Source organism: Numenius arquata, chromosome 5 (assembly GCF_964106895.1).
Source record: "Numenius arquata chromosome 5, bNumArq3.hap1.1, whole genome shotgun sequence".
Classification (NCBI taxonomy): Eukaryota; Metazoa; Chordata; class Aves; order Charadriiformes; family Scolopacidae; genus Numenius; species Numenius arquata.
This window is the reverse complement of record NC_133580.1, coordinates 34,579,450-34,601,344: the sequence shown is the minus strand read 5'-3', so window position 1 is coordinate 34,601,344 and position 21,895 is coordinate 34,579,450. Positions and strand designations below refer to the sequence as shown.

Sequence of the window (21,895 nt, the reverse complement as noted above, 5' to 3'; positions counted from 1 at the left end):
GGGTTAAAAATGTGTGATACCTCATCTACCAGACAAAAACTGAGATGAATGATTTTGACTGAAGAGTCTGCTTACCCCACACTAGGATAAAGATAACAGTGAAGGGGAAAGATCTTCTGCAAACAGGCTGTTGAGGAACGGTGATAATAAATCTGCTGAGTGGGAGTGTTCCTTGCTTATCCCAGGATATACTTGATAATAGAACATTTTTAGGTATAAACATGTATTCCATTCTTACAATAGCTTCTTTTGTTTCCAAATCTATCCTCAAAGGTGAAAATCCTCACTATCCAGTAAAGTCGTCTCTGAAGTCACTTTTCACTTCTAACCAATCCGAGTCGTGATTGTAAGCCAGGTGACAACTTATTTGCAGTAAAAACCAAGTTATTTGACTTTCAAACATAAGCATTTGTACTAATGATTTTCATCAATAATTGACATTATAGCATTATTCTCATGAAACTTGAAAAGATGAGGGGTTTCTTCTTTTGTCTGTTCACTACGAACTGTCATAGTACTACTTTAGGTCATCTGAGTTTTATAGATCACTCTGATAATAACGTTACAGGTTGTACGTGAAGTGGAATTTCAGTCTAAATTTTAAAATATGTTATTTAGGAACATAATTAGAGCTCCCGCATTAGTGATGAATGAATTCTGTAAGGTTAGGAGTTCATTGCAGGGAAGCACTCTGAAAATTAAAGGATAACTAGAATTACTGACATGAAAACTGAGTTAATGTATCCGAAATGTCTGTGATTCACTTGCCTCTGAAGTAGTCAGGTGCCACTCTGTGATGATGGATGCTTGGAAATCTTGCAAGAACAGATTTATAAAGGATTTCATAATACTTTGAAAGTTCAAGCAACAAACTGTCTTTCAGTATACGATATTTTTTTTTTTAATTCTCTTCAGCCCCAAAACCTGGAGTCACAGAGACTGTAGGGGTTAAAAAACCAGATGATGAGGAAAAGTACCTGTCAAAAGACACAGAGGCTTTACCAGAATTATTATTTGTCCTTGTGGTCTCACTGAACTGTCTTTTGTTTTGTTTTGTTCACAGTTGTTTGGTTTCAGCCAAAGGGGACTCTTTCTCCTTCATGTTCATAATGTCCTCCCTGACAGGCTCTTAGCTAAAGCAGCACTTTAATACCTCATTAATGACATTGTTCAGTTTAATGTTAATTGTGTGTACAGATGGCCTGTTTTCAGCCCATTGTGCACAGTCCTTTTTGCCTTCCCGGAAGGTACTGCATGTAACATTGTCACTAGTCTATGGAAAGGCCACTTTGCAAACTGTATGTGACAGTTAACTTCTTAGCCACTTATGAATATGTACTGTAGATCACAATTGTGGTTGATTGAGGCTTTAGAGTCTCCATATCCAGCCATTAGGAATAGGGAGATTTGGTCTCGGCATCTCTTGAAATCTAATCAGAAGGTTGCCAGTGTGTAAGGTTATTTGTTAAGATCAGGTGCCAATATTCTCTAAAATAATAGCAAGCATATATTTTGATGCATTCGCAGTAGTTGCAAATAGTGCCTTTATACGGGCATGCAGTCAGGTGCAATCTTAAAAGCACATATCACAGCGCTCTAGAAGAGGACCCCCAGAAGCTCCTTGTGTTTGTTACACCTGCATGTTGAGCTCTAGTCTGTTTGCCTCTGCGCGTGTGTGTGATTATAATTATAGCACATAAAATTATTGTCGTATGCTGTAAAAATGGCAACAAAAGATTATCTGGTCAGAGCTTCTTTTGAGCAAACAGGTGTTGGTAAAATTGCTAGTCTTATTGCACATTTCTTTTATGATCATGTAATTGAATGGTACTGTATTTGGTAGCGCCAATATCAAATTTGAAACCCTGCTAAGTCTTCTGATAAAACAATGCATTTCAGCAGTATTAATACAAGAGACTTTGGCCAACTTACTCATTAGAGGTGGGCAGCAAGCTTCACAGTTCCATTCTGGTCATAGTTATGGCAACCAAAAGATGTACTTTAAATACGAAGACTTGCATGACGTTTCAGCACCTGGACACGAGTAGTATAAGTCTAGTAATGCTTCATCTAAGAGCTCCCAGTAACTTCAGCAAATACAAGCAGATGCCTCCATTTTCATACTTTAGCTGCAGTCATTACTCTTGTTTTGTAATGACAGCAGAAGAAAAAAATGAAATATACTTTTATGATACATTTTCCAGAAATTTTAGAAGCACTGTAAATCCTATCCATCTTGTGTCTCTCTGTAATTGTGTTGCACAGGTCATTACAATGTATTGGCATTAAATTACTGCACATTATTATTTGTAACGCTTTCATTTATCTATCATGCGCTTAGATTTTCCATTGAAAACATCATATTTTGCTGATTCCACAGAAAGATGGAATATGACCAATGCAAATTTGCTAGTATCTGAAGGAAGATATTTATTTTTTGGGCCTAGGCTTAAAAGCCAGGAATTCGTTCCTCCAACTCTTGAAGAGTCATACTGTAAATACTACATAACAGAAATGCAAATCTGATTACCGTATGTTGTTGAAGTATCACCGATACCAGGAGAAGCTACACCGCGGCCATTTGCTACATGGTGATATGACATGCTTCCTTTCCCAACTTTTGCCTCAGTGTCACCATTTCAGCAAGACGGGTGGAAAGAAACAATTTATTGTTGGGAAAGGAGTTATAAATATACTATAACTAATAAGTTATGCTAACATCATTTTAATCAGGTAATTATTGAACGACTGTTTGGCCTTTAAGGACATTGATTTAATGGGAATTAATTTAATGATTGAACACTGTTTGTGTAACATTATCATTCCTACTGAGGCAGAAAATTGGAATCTCAGCTCAGCTGAAAAGAGGTTAGAGTTTCCATTATCACATTAGATACCTCTCTTCTGGAATGCAGTTATTAGATCCTTTTCTATATTTTCAGTATATATTTAAATGTTTGGGTTTTATCTAAAAATTCCTGCACGGAAAAAGTAAGTAAAAATGTTCATCGCTGTCCTGTTCTCATTTTTAATCAGAGGCTTGAATTTCTCCTTAATACAGCCTTTAAAGTCCATTAGATTTTGGTTTTGTCTTGCTATTATTTCTCCTATGAAACAAATTTTCTCTGTTTTCGTTCTCTGCTTTCTTCCCTGCAAACCTGATCATCATGTTTAGGATGAGTAAGGTGTTTATGGAATGGTTTTACAGCTATAAAAAAGCAGCAGCTTTAAAAGTAGCAGCAGACAGAGTGCAGTTCTATCTAGATTAATCTGAGGTTGAATCCTGCATGGTCTAGTCACAGCTTTGGAGTGATTTAAGAGACTCTGACCCATTCATTCTGAAAATGGAAATGGTGAACATTATAGAAAGCCTGTACTCAGGCTTTCTGAGTTTAAAGATTAAGACAGAGTTAAAGCTGACCTTTATATGTACAACTCCCATTTACCTAAAGGGATGTTATATCTGGCTGCCCTCCTTGATTTGCCCTTAGTAGTGCTATTGCCATGAATTATTTTTTTAGTTTTATAGAGCCTGTAACTACTGTTGTGTATAAATTAGATCCAGGAAGAAGAGGAGGGCTCTGCATAAACAAGTGATTGGAAGCATGTAGTGAATAGCTGTGTCTGACAGACTTTTGCAGATTAATTTTCAAACAAAATTTTAATCAAGGATGTCTATGACAGTTCCTGCTGTATCTTGGCAGGGTTTTACAAGGGAGTCTGGTGGTCAAATGATTAGCTCTCTGTCACTAGAATGAAGCCATTGCAGTAGAGACAGCAAGCTGGGCAGGCTTGGTATTTGAAGACAGATAGAAAAATAATTTGACAATAGAAGTAGCAGAGACTCAAACTTACAAACACTCTGTAGGTTGCTAACCCAGTGGTAAGCCAACACTGTAGTAGGCTGAAACACTTTGCACTGGGTAGTACTAGCCTTTTCCTTGGTGCTAGACCATTTTCTAGCTTCAGAGAGGAGGATTTCAAAGAACATGACTGAGGATCCTACGTTTCAAGTGAAATATTTGTAAGTAGACGGTTGGGCCATCTTTTGGATGTTTCTATTTGTCCATCGCATTATGTGTCAAGGCTCTCCGACAATATTTGTGAGACAGGTACACTGGACCGCAACTTGATGAGGGGTTAGTGGCAGTGCCACTGGTCCTTGATTAGCCCCAGCATTTGAAATCTCAGCATGGGTAATCTCTTCCTACTAATGAGGAAACAGAGCTGAGCAATGAGCCTTAGTATGTAAGTCAAATGCCAAAGGCACATCCAAACAGATGCACAGCAGTAGCAAATGGAGGATTTTCAGAGGGAGTTTGCAAAATATGAAGTATAACTTGGAGGTGATTGCTGGCCGGCAGTAACCAAGAGTGACAAGGTAGCACGGTAATCTGTCTTTCAGATTGGAGCTGACTGATGCCTGGCCTCTTTGGCGGGAGGTTGGAGAGAGCCTACACCTACTTGCACAAGGTTGGGCATGTACCCTCAGGTTTACTGGCTTCCAGAGTTATTGATAGGGATCTATAAACATGTATAAAACACAGCTTCTCAAACTACTTTACAGATTTCAGATGACTAGGAGTGGTTTGAAATAAGCCTGAAGGAGCAAAAATATCATCTCAGATATTCTCGCTGTCACATAAACGGGAGAAATAAATGAGGAGAGCTTTTTGGATCATTGCTTCCCTTCTGGGAGGGCAATGAGGGCAGTGCTTCCCGCCCAGCTGAAAGGAAACAATCTTCCAGGGTGCAAGCGTAATGAGATTAGTCAGGGGATCATTACACTAACAACAAATGGGAGAGAGTAAGTAATTGTTTAGTTCAGACATAAGACATTAAGGGGGGAAAAATTAATCAGGGCACCAAATGACAAAGTGAACACATTTTTTAATTGCCTATAGGCCCGTGCCAGAAAAAGAACAGTTGGAATTCTCACTTATGAATATAGATTTGGTCTTCATGGTGTTACTGCAATCTAGTAGCAACATATGACACTATTAAAGTACTGAAAGACAGGTGAACAAGGTGGGCAAAAGGAGAAGAGTGTCACTGCCAAAATGGCATAAGGTATTTCAGAGACATTGAGAACTTGGAAAGAATAGGTCTTGATTTCTCGTGGGACTGTGTGCTAATGGCTGGAGCACTAAATGAGATAGGAGTCAATGTCTTCTGTAGACCACCAAATCACATTGGAGTAGAGGATGATTTGTTCCTCTAGTGCATATCTGTAACGTGTAAGGGAAAATGTGAGATATAATAGGGACATTCAATCTGAATGACACGTTTCAAGTCTCAGGCTGCCCATACTGAAGCTTCTGGAATTCACATATAGAGCAGATGGAAAGAAAAAGGAACGCTGATTACACCAAAGCATTAGAGCTACAAACTTCAGGAAAAATGACACGGGGAGCAACTGTACACAGAGTTGAGTCAGAGTTGAGAACAAGAGGAAGGAGGGCTTTGAAAATTTTATTAGGAACCTTTATTAGAAACCTTAATGATAATGGTGCATTAGGTGAAGGTAATACCATTCAAAATAGTTATGCCAGAAAGGCAATAAATATTTCTCTTCTGTGTTTGTAAAAAAGCAAATTAAATACTTTCTATGTCAAGAGCAATTCAAGAGGATATTAAACGGCAGCTACCAGAGAGACATTTCCAAATCAGCAAATTCAAACAAATTTCACCCAAACATTTTAAAAGAGATAGCTAAAGAACTTCCAGAATCACTATTTGTTGATCTGAGTCCTGGAGCGTCGGGCAGGTTTTAAAAAGCTGTCAAAAAAATCTAGCGTAAAACCTAAAGATCAAACTGAACCTTCAACTCAGGTGTTTCTTCCATCTTAATATATGGATGTAACAAATTGAAAGACTTCACAAATATAGACAGACAATTAAGAGTCCCAGAATGTCCATTAAAAGTCTCGTATTGAAATATATATTTATATAAAATATTAGTATTTCTCAAAGAGTAAAACAACAGTCCTCAAAATCATACAGAGAAGGAGGAGTAACAGGAAAAAAGAAGCCAAAGCATGTTCGTGTTCAGTACACCAGTGGCGTACAGAAAAAATGCTTTATAATATGTTGCTGCGAACCACACCTGAGCCAGACACTGAATAGTACCTGAATAGAGGGAATGCTCCTGCAAGCTGGTAACAGAGGATACTCAAGGAGGTTTTTAGTATAGACAGATAGGGTGTGTTTGGTTTGTCCCTTACGCACAGTGTTTGACGTATAAAGGACTTGTGTTCAGCAAAAAGTGTAGGCTAGCTATTAACTCAGAAGAGCTCTAATGCTGTTGGAGTAGGCACACAAAAATGTCTCCTCTATCAATTGTATGCTAGGCAGATAGACATCAAAAATTTATCTAATATTTCAAATTTTAAGATTAATGAATACCAACATTTCCATGAATTTACAATGGCTCCTACTAAATTATTTTTATGGTAAATAGAAGAAAATATGAACATCTCTAAATATTTTAACATTTTAAATGTTTCAAATATCTCTTTGGAAGTAGCTTTTTCCAGTGAACAAAGAGACCAATTCCTATAACTTACTACCTAATATATTTGGAATATTGTTGCAGTATTAATAGTAATGATAGTAATAATACCTAAATGCAATGCTCTCTCTTTAGGAAGTAAGGCCTGAAGAAACATTTTGTGTGTGAAACAAAATATATGGATGTCTCTTCTCATATATAAATCTAAAAAAAAAACCAAAAACCACTGCATTTTAATAAAAACAAAATTCTTAGGGGAGAAATAGGTGGTGTGGTGAATAAAAGCAGTAGCTGGCTCTTGAATTTGTCCAGACCTTGTAGAATCTGGCTACCAGCCCTGCCTCATGCTCCGTTCCTTCCCTACTTTCAGCCTCCTGCAATCTGCCAATATTTGCAAGACTAGGGAACTTAGCCACTGATTTACAAGCTTATTTGGAAGGCATTACCGATTCAGGAGTTGTATTCTCCTGTTGAAGAATACATGTCATGCCTGCTGTGGTCAATGGGTGTTTAATTCAGGTCACAATGTAATATTACAAACTTAGGTTATGACATGCCAACTTATGTGTTATGGAAATGAGTGCACTCTGCACAGTTCAAGGAAGAATGGAAAAGTATGGGTGAAAAATGAAAAGAAAGGAAGAAAAATCCACGATGAGAGAGTTTCCAACAACTTCCAAGCTGCATTTATTTCACAGCTGGTAGAAATAGGTACGGGCCTCATTGACTGTAAAGTATTTTTTTTGTCCTATACTGCATTGAACATTTCCAATTGAAAACGGGAGAGATTTTATATTATCAAGAAAGTTTTTAACAGAACAATAGCAAGAGCTAATGCCCTGAATGATTCTGCCTTTGAAGAGCTCTGCTTTGCAGAGTTTTGTAAAGATAACAGAGCTCAGTCAAACTTAAGGTTTTGTTTCTCATGGCAAAAATAGCTAAAATATAAAATGCCTTTGCCTCTTTGTTAATACAAACTACTCCCCTTACACCCACTCTCTATTAAATGTCCCTTTCACAAAGAAAACGTAAGACATACATTGATCTAAACTGTTTGCAACAGAACTCTACACTTTATATTTGTGCAAATGGAAATTGCAGATGCACAGCATAATTGATGTGACTGTTCTAACAAGCTAAAGGCTAAACTGCAGCCAACTCCCAGTCCTTTGTGTTTTTTTCCAAAGGCCAATAATTCACTGAATGTGGACAGAATCTTTGCGAGAAAAAAAACAAAACCAAAATCTGTCCCCAGATAACCCACCCTATTATTTCTTCACCTTCCTTTTCCAAGCACAATCAAGGTTCTTGTTTTCAAGTTTGACAGTATTAGACTTCCTAAACAGAACAGTCACAATTAGCATCTTTCTCATGGTTGTCAAAATTATCTGAAAAAAATATGGCTAAAACTCCTTATGTAGAAATCCAGCTCACTGCAGACCTCTAGCAGAGACTATTGCAGCTTAAATGGTTGAAATTGGACAAAGTTATTCACAACAGAGATACGTTCTTAAAGTAAGGATGGTAGGGTAGCCTTGATGGTAAGTATTGGTGACGAACTGAATTTTGTCTGTAATAAGAACCTAGTCTTTGGGATTTCCCTGGCAGCTGTAGTTATCACAAATAGAAATTGCAAGCCATGATTCTTGTAGTGTCCTTTTTGCAGGAGAAGGGCGGGGTCTTCTCATCCAAGCCTCTCTCTTCACATATGGAACAACTGCAACAGACTCCCAGTCCAGCTCTCAACTACCCCCAGAAATATCATTTAGTAGAGATATCAAATTCAGGACATAGAATAAAGGTGTTTTCTGGCTTTTTTCTCTATGTGTAGTTGTTTATAAAGTACATTTCAGTGATTAATCTTCAAAAGTCGTTATTGTTCTCAATAAGCAATTCTGGGTTTTCTTAGCATTGTGGGCTCTATGCTGCCAAGGTATTTGGTTTAGTAATCGTAAAAAAAATTATTTTTGAGCTGTTTAGAAAATTAATTTTATTTATAAATGTTGTGCATTCCCAGTGAAGTTGTTAAATCGATATTAAATCAGAGAGAGAACTTACCTTGCACATTTAATCCCTGGATGACTAGTAACAAAAATTGCATCCCATTTCAGTAAGATATCTGCCACAGGCTTGATCTCAGAAATGCCGGCTGTGCTTAAGACTTCTCCAAGAAACATTTGACCTTTCTTTTTGTCCACAAAAAAGATTTTTTTCCATTTCTATCTGAAACACTTTCATAGTTCTGGACTATGCAGATGAACAGTTTTTCTTTACGCAAACCATTGACAAATCCCTGAGAAGATGTTTGGAGAAACAACATATGCATTTTGAATTATTCAAATGTAGTCTAGAATTAAAAAATACCAAGGTCTCACTGGGATGTCATTCTCAATTTCCCTGTTTTGCCCATTTTTCTCATTATTTCATTCCTCCTCCTTGCCTGTAAACGTCTCTTGCAATTTTTGACTTGAAGAAACTTTTAAACTTACCGTGAACAAGGGAGAATAACTTAAAGGGCATTAGAAATCTGTATGGGAATTGTATAGGTTCACATTTTATCTCCTAAGGTGGGTTTTTACTCATATTTAGGTTTGTCATAATTATACATTATATTGTTTGCATTGTCAAGACAATGCGTTATTTTTCTTACCCTCTGATATTTAGCTTGAAGCACTTGGAAAGAAATGGGAATAAACAAAAATTCATAAGATGCGTTGCAGTCTAAGCCTGTCATCTGAAGTAGGCCAGCATTAAACTGGTCTAGGATTGATGAAGTAGAGTTGCATTAGATGAGAGTGGGAGGACTAAAAGTAATTTCTTTCACTGTCACTTCTACGGTAATTCAGCTCTTTCAGAAAACTCCCAATAAGATTGCTTTTTGCCCTGGAAAATATCTTTTCCTTCCTGCACATGCAATCTGAAAATTTTAAAGGCAGATTAGATTTTTTAATGATATTTAGTATAGATCAAAAGTGTCAGCTGAATTATACCAGGAGCTGTAGCCACAACATAGGTGATCTAGAGGTAGGAGCATTTTGTGCTGCATTATACCCTTCTGCCAGCATATTGGAAGGGCCAAGTCTAAAGAATAATGCAGCCTCTGTATTTATATGATGTCTGTCTCTTAAGATGACAAAGCAGGTCCAGGACTGCTGTGTGTCTTCTTTGATTTCTATTTGTTTCATGAGTGGAGCTCAGTATTTTTAAGTGGTGCTTAGCATGCTTCATCAGCAGTGTTTTTATTGTAACCGCAACCAGAATGTTAACTCCCATTGATGAATTTTGCTACAGGAATGAGGTGTGATAGATTTTACTCTGGTCACCAATATTTGTTTACATTGCACCAGGTAGTCCCCTTTGCCATTAGGGGTTATTAAGCTTTGCTGGTATGATATGAAAGGCAACAGCAGGGAAAGACTTGTTTTATCTTCTTGGCTCCCTCCTCCCTTGCACTGTGTGTCCTGTGCATAGCCCCTTGTAACTAGAATACGCTGTCATCCATAAAGACGTCTGTGCACCTGAAACTTATACTAGATATCGGGGAGAAGAGCCCTGGGAGGTTTCCATGCATGTCCCTTCTGCATACTAAATTACAGTCAACAACAGCGGCTGTTAGGTCTGTAGCGCTTTTTCATGGTAATGTTAATAGAAAATGATGATTGTTGCTCTCCTGAATTATTTGGTACTCTTCTGCTCTGAGAAAACATGTAAGTTTGGACTGAAAGAAAACTCTGGGAAGTTTTATCCCTAGAAACAAAATTGGGGGAAGGGAGGGAAGAAGTTTCTTAAGGTGAGCTGTCAGGGTGCGGGAAGTGTTTCAGCCAACAGTACAATAGAATAAGACTGTATCACATTAAGGCTCCTAATAGATGCCAAAGAAATGATACTATGGCACTAAAAGATCTCCTTTGATTTTTGTTTCTTCTTTTCTCCCACTGAGAGAAGTGGAGTACCCCTGCCTGTACTGCTTAAAAATAATGTACCTATGCAGTTGCAGTGTCAGTCCTGCTTTAGAAATGATGGTCTAAGAAGCGTCATTGCAAAGATTTTAGAGCAGGGGCAGGAGTGATGAATTATTTTGATATGTGTTCCTTGTACGTGTACTTGGATGCAAGTTTTGTCCTCAAGCTTCAATTATTGACTGCTGATATACAAGGTATAACTGTGAATTAGGAAAACATCTGGGTGAACTAAAAGCACTTGGGATGACCAACACTCACAGTGTTTTTAAAGTCTGTTGTTAACATGGGTGTTAAAAAAGAAAATTAGCAGTGACCAGTGGGAACAACCTTACCAACGTGTGGGAAAAGCGCACTGTATGGACAGGAGGAGAATGCTGTGGCTGAGGAGTTTATGATGGCTTTCATGGTCACTTGTTTCACAGCATCCTCTCTTGAAAACTAGAAGGCAGGTGTGTGACTTTTCAGTGGTCCTCTCTTTTCTGACATTTCATTTCAATAAAAAGGTTTTACTCATTAAGCTCAAAAATGAAAATGCAAGGGTGTCCACGAGACCATTGGCTTTCTCTCTCTCACTCTACACATTTTAATTCAATACAAAGATTGTCTGCAGGGATTGGCACCTGAAAGTTAAAAGGACAAACAGTCTGTTCTGATAAATTGATATCACTGTCTGCTCTTTTCATTTTATTAAAAATCATTTTAAAATGAAATATTCCAAAGACATTGCAAAAACTTGTAAAGTAGAAATATTCTATTAAAAATAATTTAAAATTTATGTGGGAGAGAAAACCAAATCTTCAAATGTTGAAATTAATGTTCATCTTTTAAAGTCCTTATATTGAAATAATATCTCCCAATCTGATCAGTAGATTCTTATTTCAGATAATTACGTAGCGTCGTGGAAATAAAAGGAAATTTATTTCCAACTACATAGGTCTAATATAGATTTTGTCTTTCAATACTGCAATTCTTAAAAGGCAGTTACTTATTTCAATACTTATATACCAAAAATATAAATGAATGGAGTCAGTTATTATTTCACATATGGTACAACTCCACACCAATGAAGTAGGAAAAAAAGTTTCCAGGTTGTTTATTGTATGGTGATACAGAGTTTCCCATGTTTTGTATAGGTAGGATAAACTTTGAACAACATAGTAAGGCGATCCTTCATAGTCAAGAATTGATTAAATATCTAGCTTGTGTACATAATTGAATATTATTTGTATTTGAAATAGGAATAATTGTAATTTGTGTTCCTATTAAACCTACTTGCTGGGGAAACGTGACGTGGTTTTTTATGTAAGTGAAGATCCAGCACGAAATACTTACAGATGCTTGAATCTGTAACAAACTGCTTTTGCTTTTGAAAATCCCAGCTATTGTACCGTCATAAGATTTTTCATCTGAGAAAGCTACCTCAAAACTAGTGACAACTTTTCAAATTGCTGAGTATAGAGGGAGAGGAAACAGGTGAACATCTTGAGCTGTTGACTGTGGGTGGTTGCTTGCTGCATTTACCTGTCCCCCCTAGCTACTTGTAGATGTGAGACGACTTTTACTGCAGGCAAAATGAGTGTTTTTAAAACTATGAATTTTCCTTCATCTAAAAATCTGCGGTTCATACGTTTTTAACTGGAAGAGTTCTTTCAGAATCTGGACTAGTGTGTTTCGAGGTCAGCTATTTGAATGAAAAATAATGCTTTTCATGACTTGCTAAACTGGGCTCTGTTCTCACAAGCGCTGGTGTGCAGCTCAGATCCTGGTAGGTTTAGTTGCTGCTAATGTTTTGTTTACATGGCAGTGGAATTGTAAAGGAAAGCAACTATGGGAATACAAAACAATTTTGCAGTCCTCTTCAATTGTTTTTTTTTTTTTGCATAGCCAAGTTCACTTGCAGCGTTGTACACATACCTATGGCTCTCATGAGCACCTGCCTGCCTACAGAACTGTGAAAAATAATTAAGTTTTGATGAGGTTTTTTTAACTTTATGTTCCCAAGAATGTAAGAAAAACTTAATTAAGGTTTGCAGATAAGATCTCTAAGGAAAGAACATCATAAGAATTTACTTTTGCTCCTTTCATTCTGAGATCTTGAAGTCTATTTCCATTACTGGACATGACTGGCAGATGAATAGCAATTAAAGACACAGTAGAAAAAGAGATTAAATACAGTCACAATGGTTGACAGTGTGGGCTTCCTTCAGTACTTTTCATTGCACAGAAAGTGTGGGCCCAGGTCCTGCTTGGTTTGCTAAAGCAACCTGCTTTGGTAGAACCCTGCTGACCTTGGGGGCTAATTCTCCTGAGTAATGCATGAGCAAAGAGGATCTGTATTTCTTGCTGCCAAATGAAAATTCTTGCTTTTCCTTCTTCCCCACAGGAGGAGAGGTGCCATACACAACCTTGGCAACCCGACTGATGATGGGGGCTTGGTGGCTTTTTGCTTTGATTGTAATCTCCTCCTACACAGCAAACCTAGCAGCTTTCCTCACCATCACACGCATTGAGAACTCCATCCAGTAAGTTGATAAAGAATGAATTCAGGGAAAGGAGGGTGAACATATACATACGTGTAGGGGGGTATGAATGTTCTATGTATGTTAAATGTGAGAAAAAGGATAAATTTTTATCATCCTGAGAAGTAGTTTGGAAGCTAAAAAAATAACAATATACCATAGACTTCCAGTCTCCCTGGAGATACTTTGTCTTCAGGATCAGAATCGTTGGCCTCTGGCACATACTCTTCTGTGGCACATATACATACATTTGCATACACACATACATATTTTGAAAGAAGTAATTGAGTTTAAGATAACCAGTGTATCAGTGTTTGAAATGGGAGTGTAAATTGTTGCTGTGTGTTTTCAGGCTATGCTTTCTATTCAAATGCATCCCACGGTACTTATGCTCTAACACTTGGATCAGGAGGAGCCCAATGCTTCTTCAATGTACGGGGAGCTCAAAGCTGCAATCATCTTTTCTTGCCAAGGCAAAGATATGTTAATAGCAACAAACAATAAAAATTCACTTCCTGGTCATCTTTGCTCCTTTTGCTCCCAAGTGTTCTCTTAATACTTTAACAGATTACATTGTTCTCATTTTAACGTCCATGGGTTCTTTTGCTTCATGCCTCCCTAATGTGAATGTCCTTGTCTCCTCCTGTTCCTTTTTTGGTGAACTGTTTTTCTGTCACACCTTCAAGTACTTTTTTCCAGATCATCTCATCTCTCCATACCACAGGAACCTTTCTAGGTCTCCTACTCTTTCACTCTGCCCTTTTGTTCTCCAGTCTCCTCTCCTTTAGGAAGCTGCATGCTGAGTTATTCTCGCTTGCACTGCTCTAGTGACCTCCCCCACCCCCCAAACCCTTCCTCTTGGATCAAAGCAGAGACTAGAAAATACAGTGAAGCATTATCTAGCCAAGCACTCCAAGGGACAGCTGGCTATTTTTCCATAGCAGGTTTTTAATCTTGAGGCTACAAGTCCATGAAAGTATGTGAGAGTGATGAAGTTAGCCATTCCCATAAATCCTTCTTTGCAAGAATGATAGAGTGGTTTTAAAGAAAAGAGGCATGTTCTGGTGTATTTCTTCCTCCAGAAAGGCAAGAACCCAACCTTCAAGTCAGATTCAATGCTGACCTTAGGGAAAATTCCGTTTTCTCACTCCAGTTGTTGATTCAAGTCCCTGTCTTCTGCGTATCATCACCTAAGATCTTGCTGCCTCTGGTTCAGCTGCTTTCAAAACCTCTTTGAAAAGGTCCCTAAAACAGTAAGCCACTAGTGTAGACTAGGCAGGGGGAGCCCTGCCCTCCTGTGAATCCACAGCTTAGGTTCAAGCGTCACTGCATGCCAGGCAATCACTGTGCTCTCACTAAGGCACTTATCCTCTAGGTGAGGATTTTCTGCATACTAAATCAATGCAGGCTTTTACACCACATGGACAAGTAAGCGTCTGCAATAGCAGCCAAGTTTTATTTGCCTTTGGAAGCCAAAGCCCAGACCCAAGAGTAGAAGCAGCCCCTCACTTTGAGTGCGTGGTTATCCCCTGGCTGTTTCCCTTAGGAGCATCCTCTTGCACTTTATAAACCCTTCCTTTTTCTCCCTGCTTCTTGGGTGAGGGGAGGAGGAGTTGATGTCCTGTGGCCTGAAATGCCCAGGGCACTAACAGTCCTTATTTGTTCCCAATTTGAAATGAAGTGTTGTTATCCTTCCTTTCTGGGCTAACAACCTCAACACTTTCATCTATAAGAGGGCTAAGACAGAGACATGTAAAACAGACTAAAATCACCTGAGTAAATCATTCCTCTGTCACAGTTGTATTACCAGTTAAATTGAGTTATCTTTTTTTTTTTTTGAGATCTGAATAACAGACTGTGAGATGACTGCAGGGGTGCTGCAGGGCTATTTTGACACAACCCAACTGTTTGACTCAGTAGTCGCAATTATAATCCCTTCACAATTGATAGGGGAGTAAAATTATATTCAGCATCAATGTTTGTCAACATTGATCTTAAGGTTTTAAGGGAGGTTGGTTTATTTATTTTTTTTTAAATGCCTTACATTTGACTTAGGAGTGTGAAGAAACAGCATGGGAATTGGTACATGCAAAGTAAATAATAATGACATTCAATCATTCAGTTTGCCCTTACAAATATGAAATGTGACTCTGCATCCTGCTTTGAAATTATGTCCTTTCTAGTTTTGAAGCAGCCCAGAAAAATGTTCAAATTACTGTGACAAATGTCTGAGTTTTCTTATAATGTGTAAAAAAGAATAAAATATACCCAAACTATAGTTTAATACATCTTCAGCATTTTCTTGCAGTTTATTATGATGTCACTAGAAAACCCTCAGTGGAATTCTGAGGTTATTATGTACAGTTGGGACTACATTGGTCTTTGTGCTGTATTATTTATGGGCAAAGTCACTGAAAATGTTTTATTCAGTAGAAAATGTTGCAGCTGGAAGCTCCTGGAATGAAAGAACCGAGACGTTTTTCAACAGCGCTTTCAGCTCAAAAATAGAGTAATTAGATGTGTTAAGTATCCATTAGGGAATGAAGTTATCCTAACTACAGTGGGAGTGTAAAACTTTAGTTTACAAAACTGCCAAAATTGGAACTTAACCAGCACATAAGAGAGAGGCTGTTTGTTTACCATGCTGAATTACTGCAAAGTGGGAAACATGAATAAGCAATAAAGAAAAAAGCTGATGCTCTTTTTTTTTTTTTTTTTTTAACATATCAAATTGTACCTCGGGGAGCTTTGAAGGCCAGAATGGAAATGAGTTTAAGTATTTAAAGAAAATAAACCAGATTCTGGTTGTAGTGCTAGCCAGCCAGCTTCAGAGAAGTCAGAAAAATGAAAGACATTTAAGTCAGTAGGTTTGCACAGATGTAACAAGTAGTTAATAGGTTTTTATTTCAGATTTCCAGCTAGCATCAGACATTACAGTGTGTTGTTGAAGGCATGGTACTTATGATATCTTTTACGAAAGATAGGAGGATTCAAGCAGCCCACGGCACATTTCATTTCCAAGAAACATTTTGGTAGTTACTGCATTTCAGTTTCTGGGTGTGTAGCCAGTGTGTTCAGAGCTCTAGCAGCTTCCCTTTCTCAGCTGGTACGAAGGTTGGGACACTCTTCCTAGTCAGTGCCTCATGGTCTCCAGAAGTCTGTTTTGAGAAGAAACACATAACAAAATTTTGTTAGGCAATGCACTAGGGAGGACTCATGCAATGTTCCCTTTCCCTAGAGAGTCTCAAAGTATATCTTTGCTATATATCTTCATTTCAATTTGATGTCATTTGTTCTCTGGTCCACTGATTAATTTGGATCAAATTGTTACAATATTTAAATGAATGTAGAGGAACAAGAATACAAGTGGATGTTAATCTCCTTTCCCAAACAAACAGCTACTCTTTATACTTTTGGAAGCTCAGCTTTTCATCTTCTGCCAATTGGCAATATCAGGAGTAGAGGCACGCAAGTCAGGAAGTAGTTCCTAGATATATCTTGTATTCACACTTGACCCACATTGCAGATGACATTTAAATCAAGACAGTCAGCATTTCAAATGCCAAAACATTGTGGCAGCAAAGCATAATTTCTATGTTCCTTAAATCTTTAGATCACTGTCTCAAATGCAATGTGAATGAATAGTAATTAAGAGTGGCTTTTCTTGGTAAATGCCAAATAAATTTGGAAGTCTCGAGCTATTTCTCACAGGTGCTGATACTGTGAATTTCATCACTGAGTCAGTATTGCCATTACTGTGTTTTATGATTCCTTTAGGACAGAATTAGAGTCCATTGGTAGAGGCACTGATTTTACTCAGACTACTTCACTGCACTGTTTTCCTGGGTAAAGGGGAGGGTGTCACCTCTTTCTCACGGGCGCTGAAATTTTGCTGGAAAGTTGAGGGGGTGGGGTGAGCAGAGGGAAAGTCAAAGGATTTGTCATACGAAAGGCCGGTGTTAGGGGGTTTCAAGTTTAAATCTAATCCACTTCTAAAAGTGTGGAAGCTTGATTAAGATTTTACATTGTACGCATTATAGGGAAGAGCCTGCGTCTTGCAGTCTTCCGTAAAATAAGAAGTTCTCTTTACGTTCTCAGTAGTATGTCTGCTTTGATAGGTAAAAGACCTTTGCCTCTGAATAACAGAGGCACAGCATTAAAGCACGCCTTTGTCATCCTTGTTTTGCCTAGTCACTCTTTTCACAACATTTTTCCTAAACCGTGAGTCACTTGAAGCTAAGATATCCCCAAGGCTTTAAACAGCTCAATACAACTGCCTACAAGTTTTCCGCAAGAGGAGTTACAGGAGAATGCAGTAATTGAAGTAGATATTTCCTTATGCTGAAAACCAGAATGTTCTTTAACTTCTCCTTTAACATGTTTCACCCAGATCTTCAAACTGGCTAACACGCAGTATTACTAATTTCTGACACAGTTGTCACTGCCAACAGTCAAATCTCTTGGCTTACCGTGCCCTGTTCCCTAAACCTGCCAGTGAATTAATCCTTAATGTCCTAGGAAAAAAAAAAAAGAAAAAAGAAAAAAAAAGAGGGCACTGGAAAGCTTTATTTGAATTAGTCATAAAGACTTCAGCATAAGCCATGAAATCAGTTGTTTTCTCCTAAAATTTAGTGATTACAGCTTGCAGACAGTTTTGTGCAACAGTCAAGTCTAACACAGCTAGCCTAAATCCATGTATAACCCAGAGTTACAAAGACAGTTTGATGCCCAAGCCTCTGACCCCAGTGGTATTTAATCACCTAAAAAGAAATTTGGTTATTCCTTTATGGAGTTGAGCTTTTGTTTTTCTACATTTTCTGTGTACCTTTTAAACACTTTTGACTGACTTATACGAACAACTTGTTACCAATTCTAAGTCAAGGATTTGAAGCTATAGAAGAGAGTATGCTTTGGGGAAAGAAACATATATAAATTCTAATTTTTTTTTTCTTTGAGTTGAAATCAGAGACAATTTTTTAAATTACAAAGTGACCTGACAACTTCTGCCTGATTAAGCTGCAGAATACTAAACAAAATCAACAAGTGATGAAAAATACATGTAGTGGTTAATAATTCATCCTCAAATGACTCAGTTCATCCTCAGAATAGCCTTATATTGTAGTTAATTTGTATGGGATAATAGTCGTATTATCCCAGTAATTGCAATGAGAAAAAAATTTCCCATAAAGAACACACATAACATTTTTCCCCACAATGCTTCATAAGTGATAACCAAAAATAAGCTGAACTGTGACCGTACTGCATGGTCACTTCCCTATGAGCAGATTTTTTCCATATGCAAGCTCAGTTAAAGGTTTTTATTTTATAACAATTATTTCAACTACATATGCTTTTTTATTTTAAAAGACTTTTAGCATTCATTGTCTTATTGCTTCAAAATTAGAAATTCACAGAGATAAATGTTTTAAAATGTGAGATTGTAATTCCTTTATTCATGTTCTTTGTGTGCTTTGCTTTACTGAGATCAGTAAAACAGTTGCAAAATTCCCATCCAGTGTGGATAACAGTATCAGAATTTGGGCATCAGAGTATAACCCATAGGAATTAATCAGTTTGACATACTTTTTTCCTTATTTTGAGATCTGGTATGGCAGATGTATGGTGAGACTGAGTGACATAGTGAGGCTGGGGATTTATGTCTCCACTAAATGTATTTGTCTGAACAGAGAATGAGTTGTTTAATCCAGAAATAAAGGTGCATCGAGCAATATGTAACCTACAAATCAGACTGGAGGCAAAGTAGTTATAAAAATTCTTTCTTCTGGAAAGGAACCTCAACGGTTTAATAATTCTATTAGTTCTGACAAGGTTTGTCGTTTCTCCTTGTTTTGCTGTACCTTGGCTGCCAGGTTGTGAATGTCATGCCAGTAGTCTGCAGAGTTCCAGGTTATAAAAAACAGTTTCTGAAGGAGGTCATATATATTATGATCCCATTTGGCATGTTTGTGTGGGGGGATGAAGTCACTGATGTGATAGGTCTTTTCCATTTTTGCAGCTTGCCTATGCAGCAACGTATACATGTGGACACCTCAGAGGCTGCAAGACTTTCTTGCTCCTCAGCATAGGGTCAGGCAAACCAAAGCTTGGGGTTTTGCTGCTGACAACAGTGTTCAGCGCATCCATAGAGTTTACACTCATACTTGGCTTGCTCTTGTCCTCCTGCCATCATTTTCTCAGCATAAAGCGGCACCTACAACTGTGCAAAGTTACAGAGCTGGGCAGCTGAGAGGCATCCTGTGTTTTAGGGTAGCACACCAAAGAGCAGAGAACTGCAGACTGTAGTTAATGCCGGAATTGGCAGCTACAACATGCCTTCCTGGAGGCATCGACATAATTCTCCTCCTTGTTATTTCCCTGCTGGCGATGCCTTTGTGTGTGATGGCACTCTCGCTTGCTTCTCAGACTGTTTGTAGTACGCTTCCCATACCTGACTGTAGTACACTTCTGGACTAGCAGCTCATGTCTTGTTTTGGTTTGCCTTTCTGAAAATAGTAAGATTGCTTTTGTAGCCACAAGAAATACAGAGGAGCTGTTTTTCTTTTGTGCTGTTTCTAACTGTACTGTTTTGTAGCAGCAGCTACACGTATCATTTATATACCAGTTAGCAATGATATTTCAGAAAAATGCTTTGTTGCTTGTTATATTAGAAATTATATGGCTATACAGGGTCTTGTAAAGTAACAATTGCAATTTTGCTAGGTGTTGTCACTAGAAATTGGAGACTCAGTAAATACTTTTTGTATACTTATCTAGCAATATGTATGACAAATAACACAGCAATTACAGGACATTACAATATGCATCCTGTGACAGTTTGTTACACTTCTGAGCATTGCCAGGAGATGTAGAAGTGTATTGGCAACAGCAGCAGAGGCAGTAACACAGAATGGATGAGTATAGTATCTTGTATTTCTCCAGTGCCTTTTATCAGTGATGTTTTTGACAGACAGATGGACTGTCAATTAAACAGTCACACACCTACTTCTACGCAATGCTTTGCCTAATGGTGAGAGAAATTCCCACCAAGGCTCACCGGTGTCTACCAGAGTGGCTTTCTGCAGAGCTGCACCCCAGAATGGGTTGTTGCAGGGGGCAATTCCTCCCCAGGTGCAGGTCTTGGGATTTTTCCTTGCTGAATCCCACACCACTCTGGTCAGCCCATTCCTCCAGCCTTTCTCGGTCTGCTTGAACGGCAGTCTGTCGTTAAGCAATTGGCTGGTTCCCCAACGTCATGTCATCTGCAAACTTGACAAGAGGGTGCTTACTCCAGGTGAGTCTGATTATCCAACCAGGAATTTATTCATAGATTCATAGATTGGTCCAGGCCGGAAGGGACCTCCAAAGGTCATCTAGTCCGACCTCCCCGCAGTCAGCAGGGACACCCCCTACTAGACCAGGTTGCCCAGGGCCTCGTCGAGCTTCACGATTTATCCATCTGTATTCCCACCCAGCCAGACCTGATTTGGATACAAGAATATTGTGGGAGATGGTATTGAAAGCCTTGATAAAGTAAACGTAAACTGCACCCATTTTTCTGGTCCATCCACAAACCAAGTCATTTTACTGTAGAAGGCAACCAGATTGATCAGGCATGACTTACCTTTGGTAAATTGATGTTGACTGTTCCTAGTCAGCTTCTCCTTCATGTGCTCAGAAATTGGCTCTGAGAGGACACACTCCATGATGTTGGATGACTAGACCTAATTCCGTGAATCATCTTTTTTATCTTTTTGAATATAGTTTGGACATTTTCTTTTTGCAGTGATCAGGGATCTCCTCTAATCTCCTCCATCTTTCAAGAATTAAAGCAAGCAGCCTTGCAAGGACATTGGCCAACTCTCTCAGCACACTTTGATGCAGCCTGCCAGGTCCCATAGACTCATATGGGTCTAGTGCTCTCAATCAATCCCTGCCTTTCTGGTTGGGATTTACCTGACCACCTACTGCTGGTTGTTCATTGCCTCTTTGAACCCTGCTCCTAGTTGCTGAGGCCTGGGAGACCTTGTTGGAGAAGAGTGAAGCAAAGAAGGCACAGAACACCTCAGCTTTAGCTGTGTCTGCTGTCCCTCTCAACAGGTCCGCACTTTCCTTGTTCAACCTTTTGGTTCTGCAAAAGCTGTTCTTATTACCCTTGAGGTCCCTTGAGAGCATCCACTCAAGCTGAGTGTTGACTTTCCTAATGCTATCTGGAGTTACCAGAAAATATTTCTAAACTCCTCCTTTGTAACCTGTCCATACTTCCACCTTCTGTATATTGTCTGATGTGATAAAGGCCTTTTGAAAGTCTTGGGGTTTTTTAATAATTTCAAAGTGTAATAGATGATTGAATTGCTTTCCCTGGAGAAACCCACTTGGTGGCTATGTCCTATCTTCAGGACTGATCTTTAAAATTTTATCAATTCTTATTTCAGCTTATTTATTAAACCTAAGTGTAATGTCTTAGTTGTTTGCTTTCATATTTCCCCCCCTTTTTTTTTACTTTTCAATTCCAAATTAGCTGCAGTACTTTTTCTCCTGATACCTTAGTCTACTAGAGCGTCACATTTTTCTTCCTAGAAAAGGGCAGGTCTCGCTTAGCCCTTTCATAGGAGACCAATATATTTGGTTTCAGGAAAAGCTTCATCTAGCAGCTCACCCTTGATGATCCCATATGTGTACTGATTCTTTGCAGGTTCCCTGCTGCTTATGTTCTTGAAGGGGAATGCTATCTTGTTGGAGAAAGAGGAGAGGATTGTGGGGGTTTTAATACCATTAGTTATTTACTCTTCAAAATTAAATTTATCCCTTCCTTATATTTGCTATATATTATCTGCTTAGAATTTAGCTCTTGTTCAATGTCGTTCTAAGCTTATATGTCTGAATTTCAAAGGGTTTTCTTTTTT

At 38.4% G+C, this 21,895-nt stretch overlaps 1 protein-coding gene across 2 annotated transcripts in view; it reads left to right on the top strand.

Moving 5' to 3' along the window:
* The window catches only part of GRID2 (glutamate ionotropic receptor delta type subunit 2), a 764,624-nt gene that overhangs the window by 640,391 nt on the left and 102,338 nt on the right, over positions 1 to 21,895 (top strand). For both annotated transcript variants that reach the window (XM_074147380.1, XM_074147378.1), the window contains one exon: positions 12,857 to 12,995. In XM_074147380.1, coding sequence (XP_074003481.1) covers positions 12,857 to 12,995 — 139 coding nt within the window. The remainder of the gene's footprint in view (positions 1 to 12,856; positions 12,996 to 21,895) is intronic.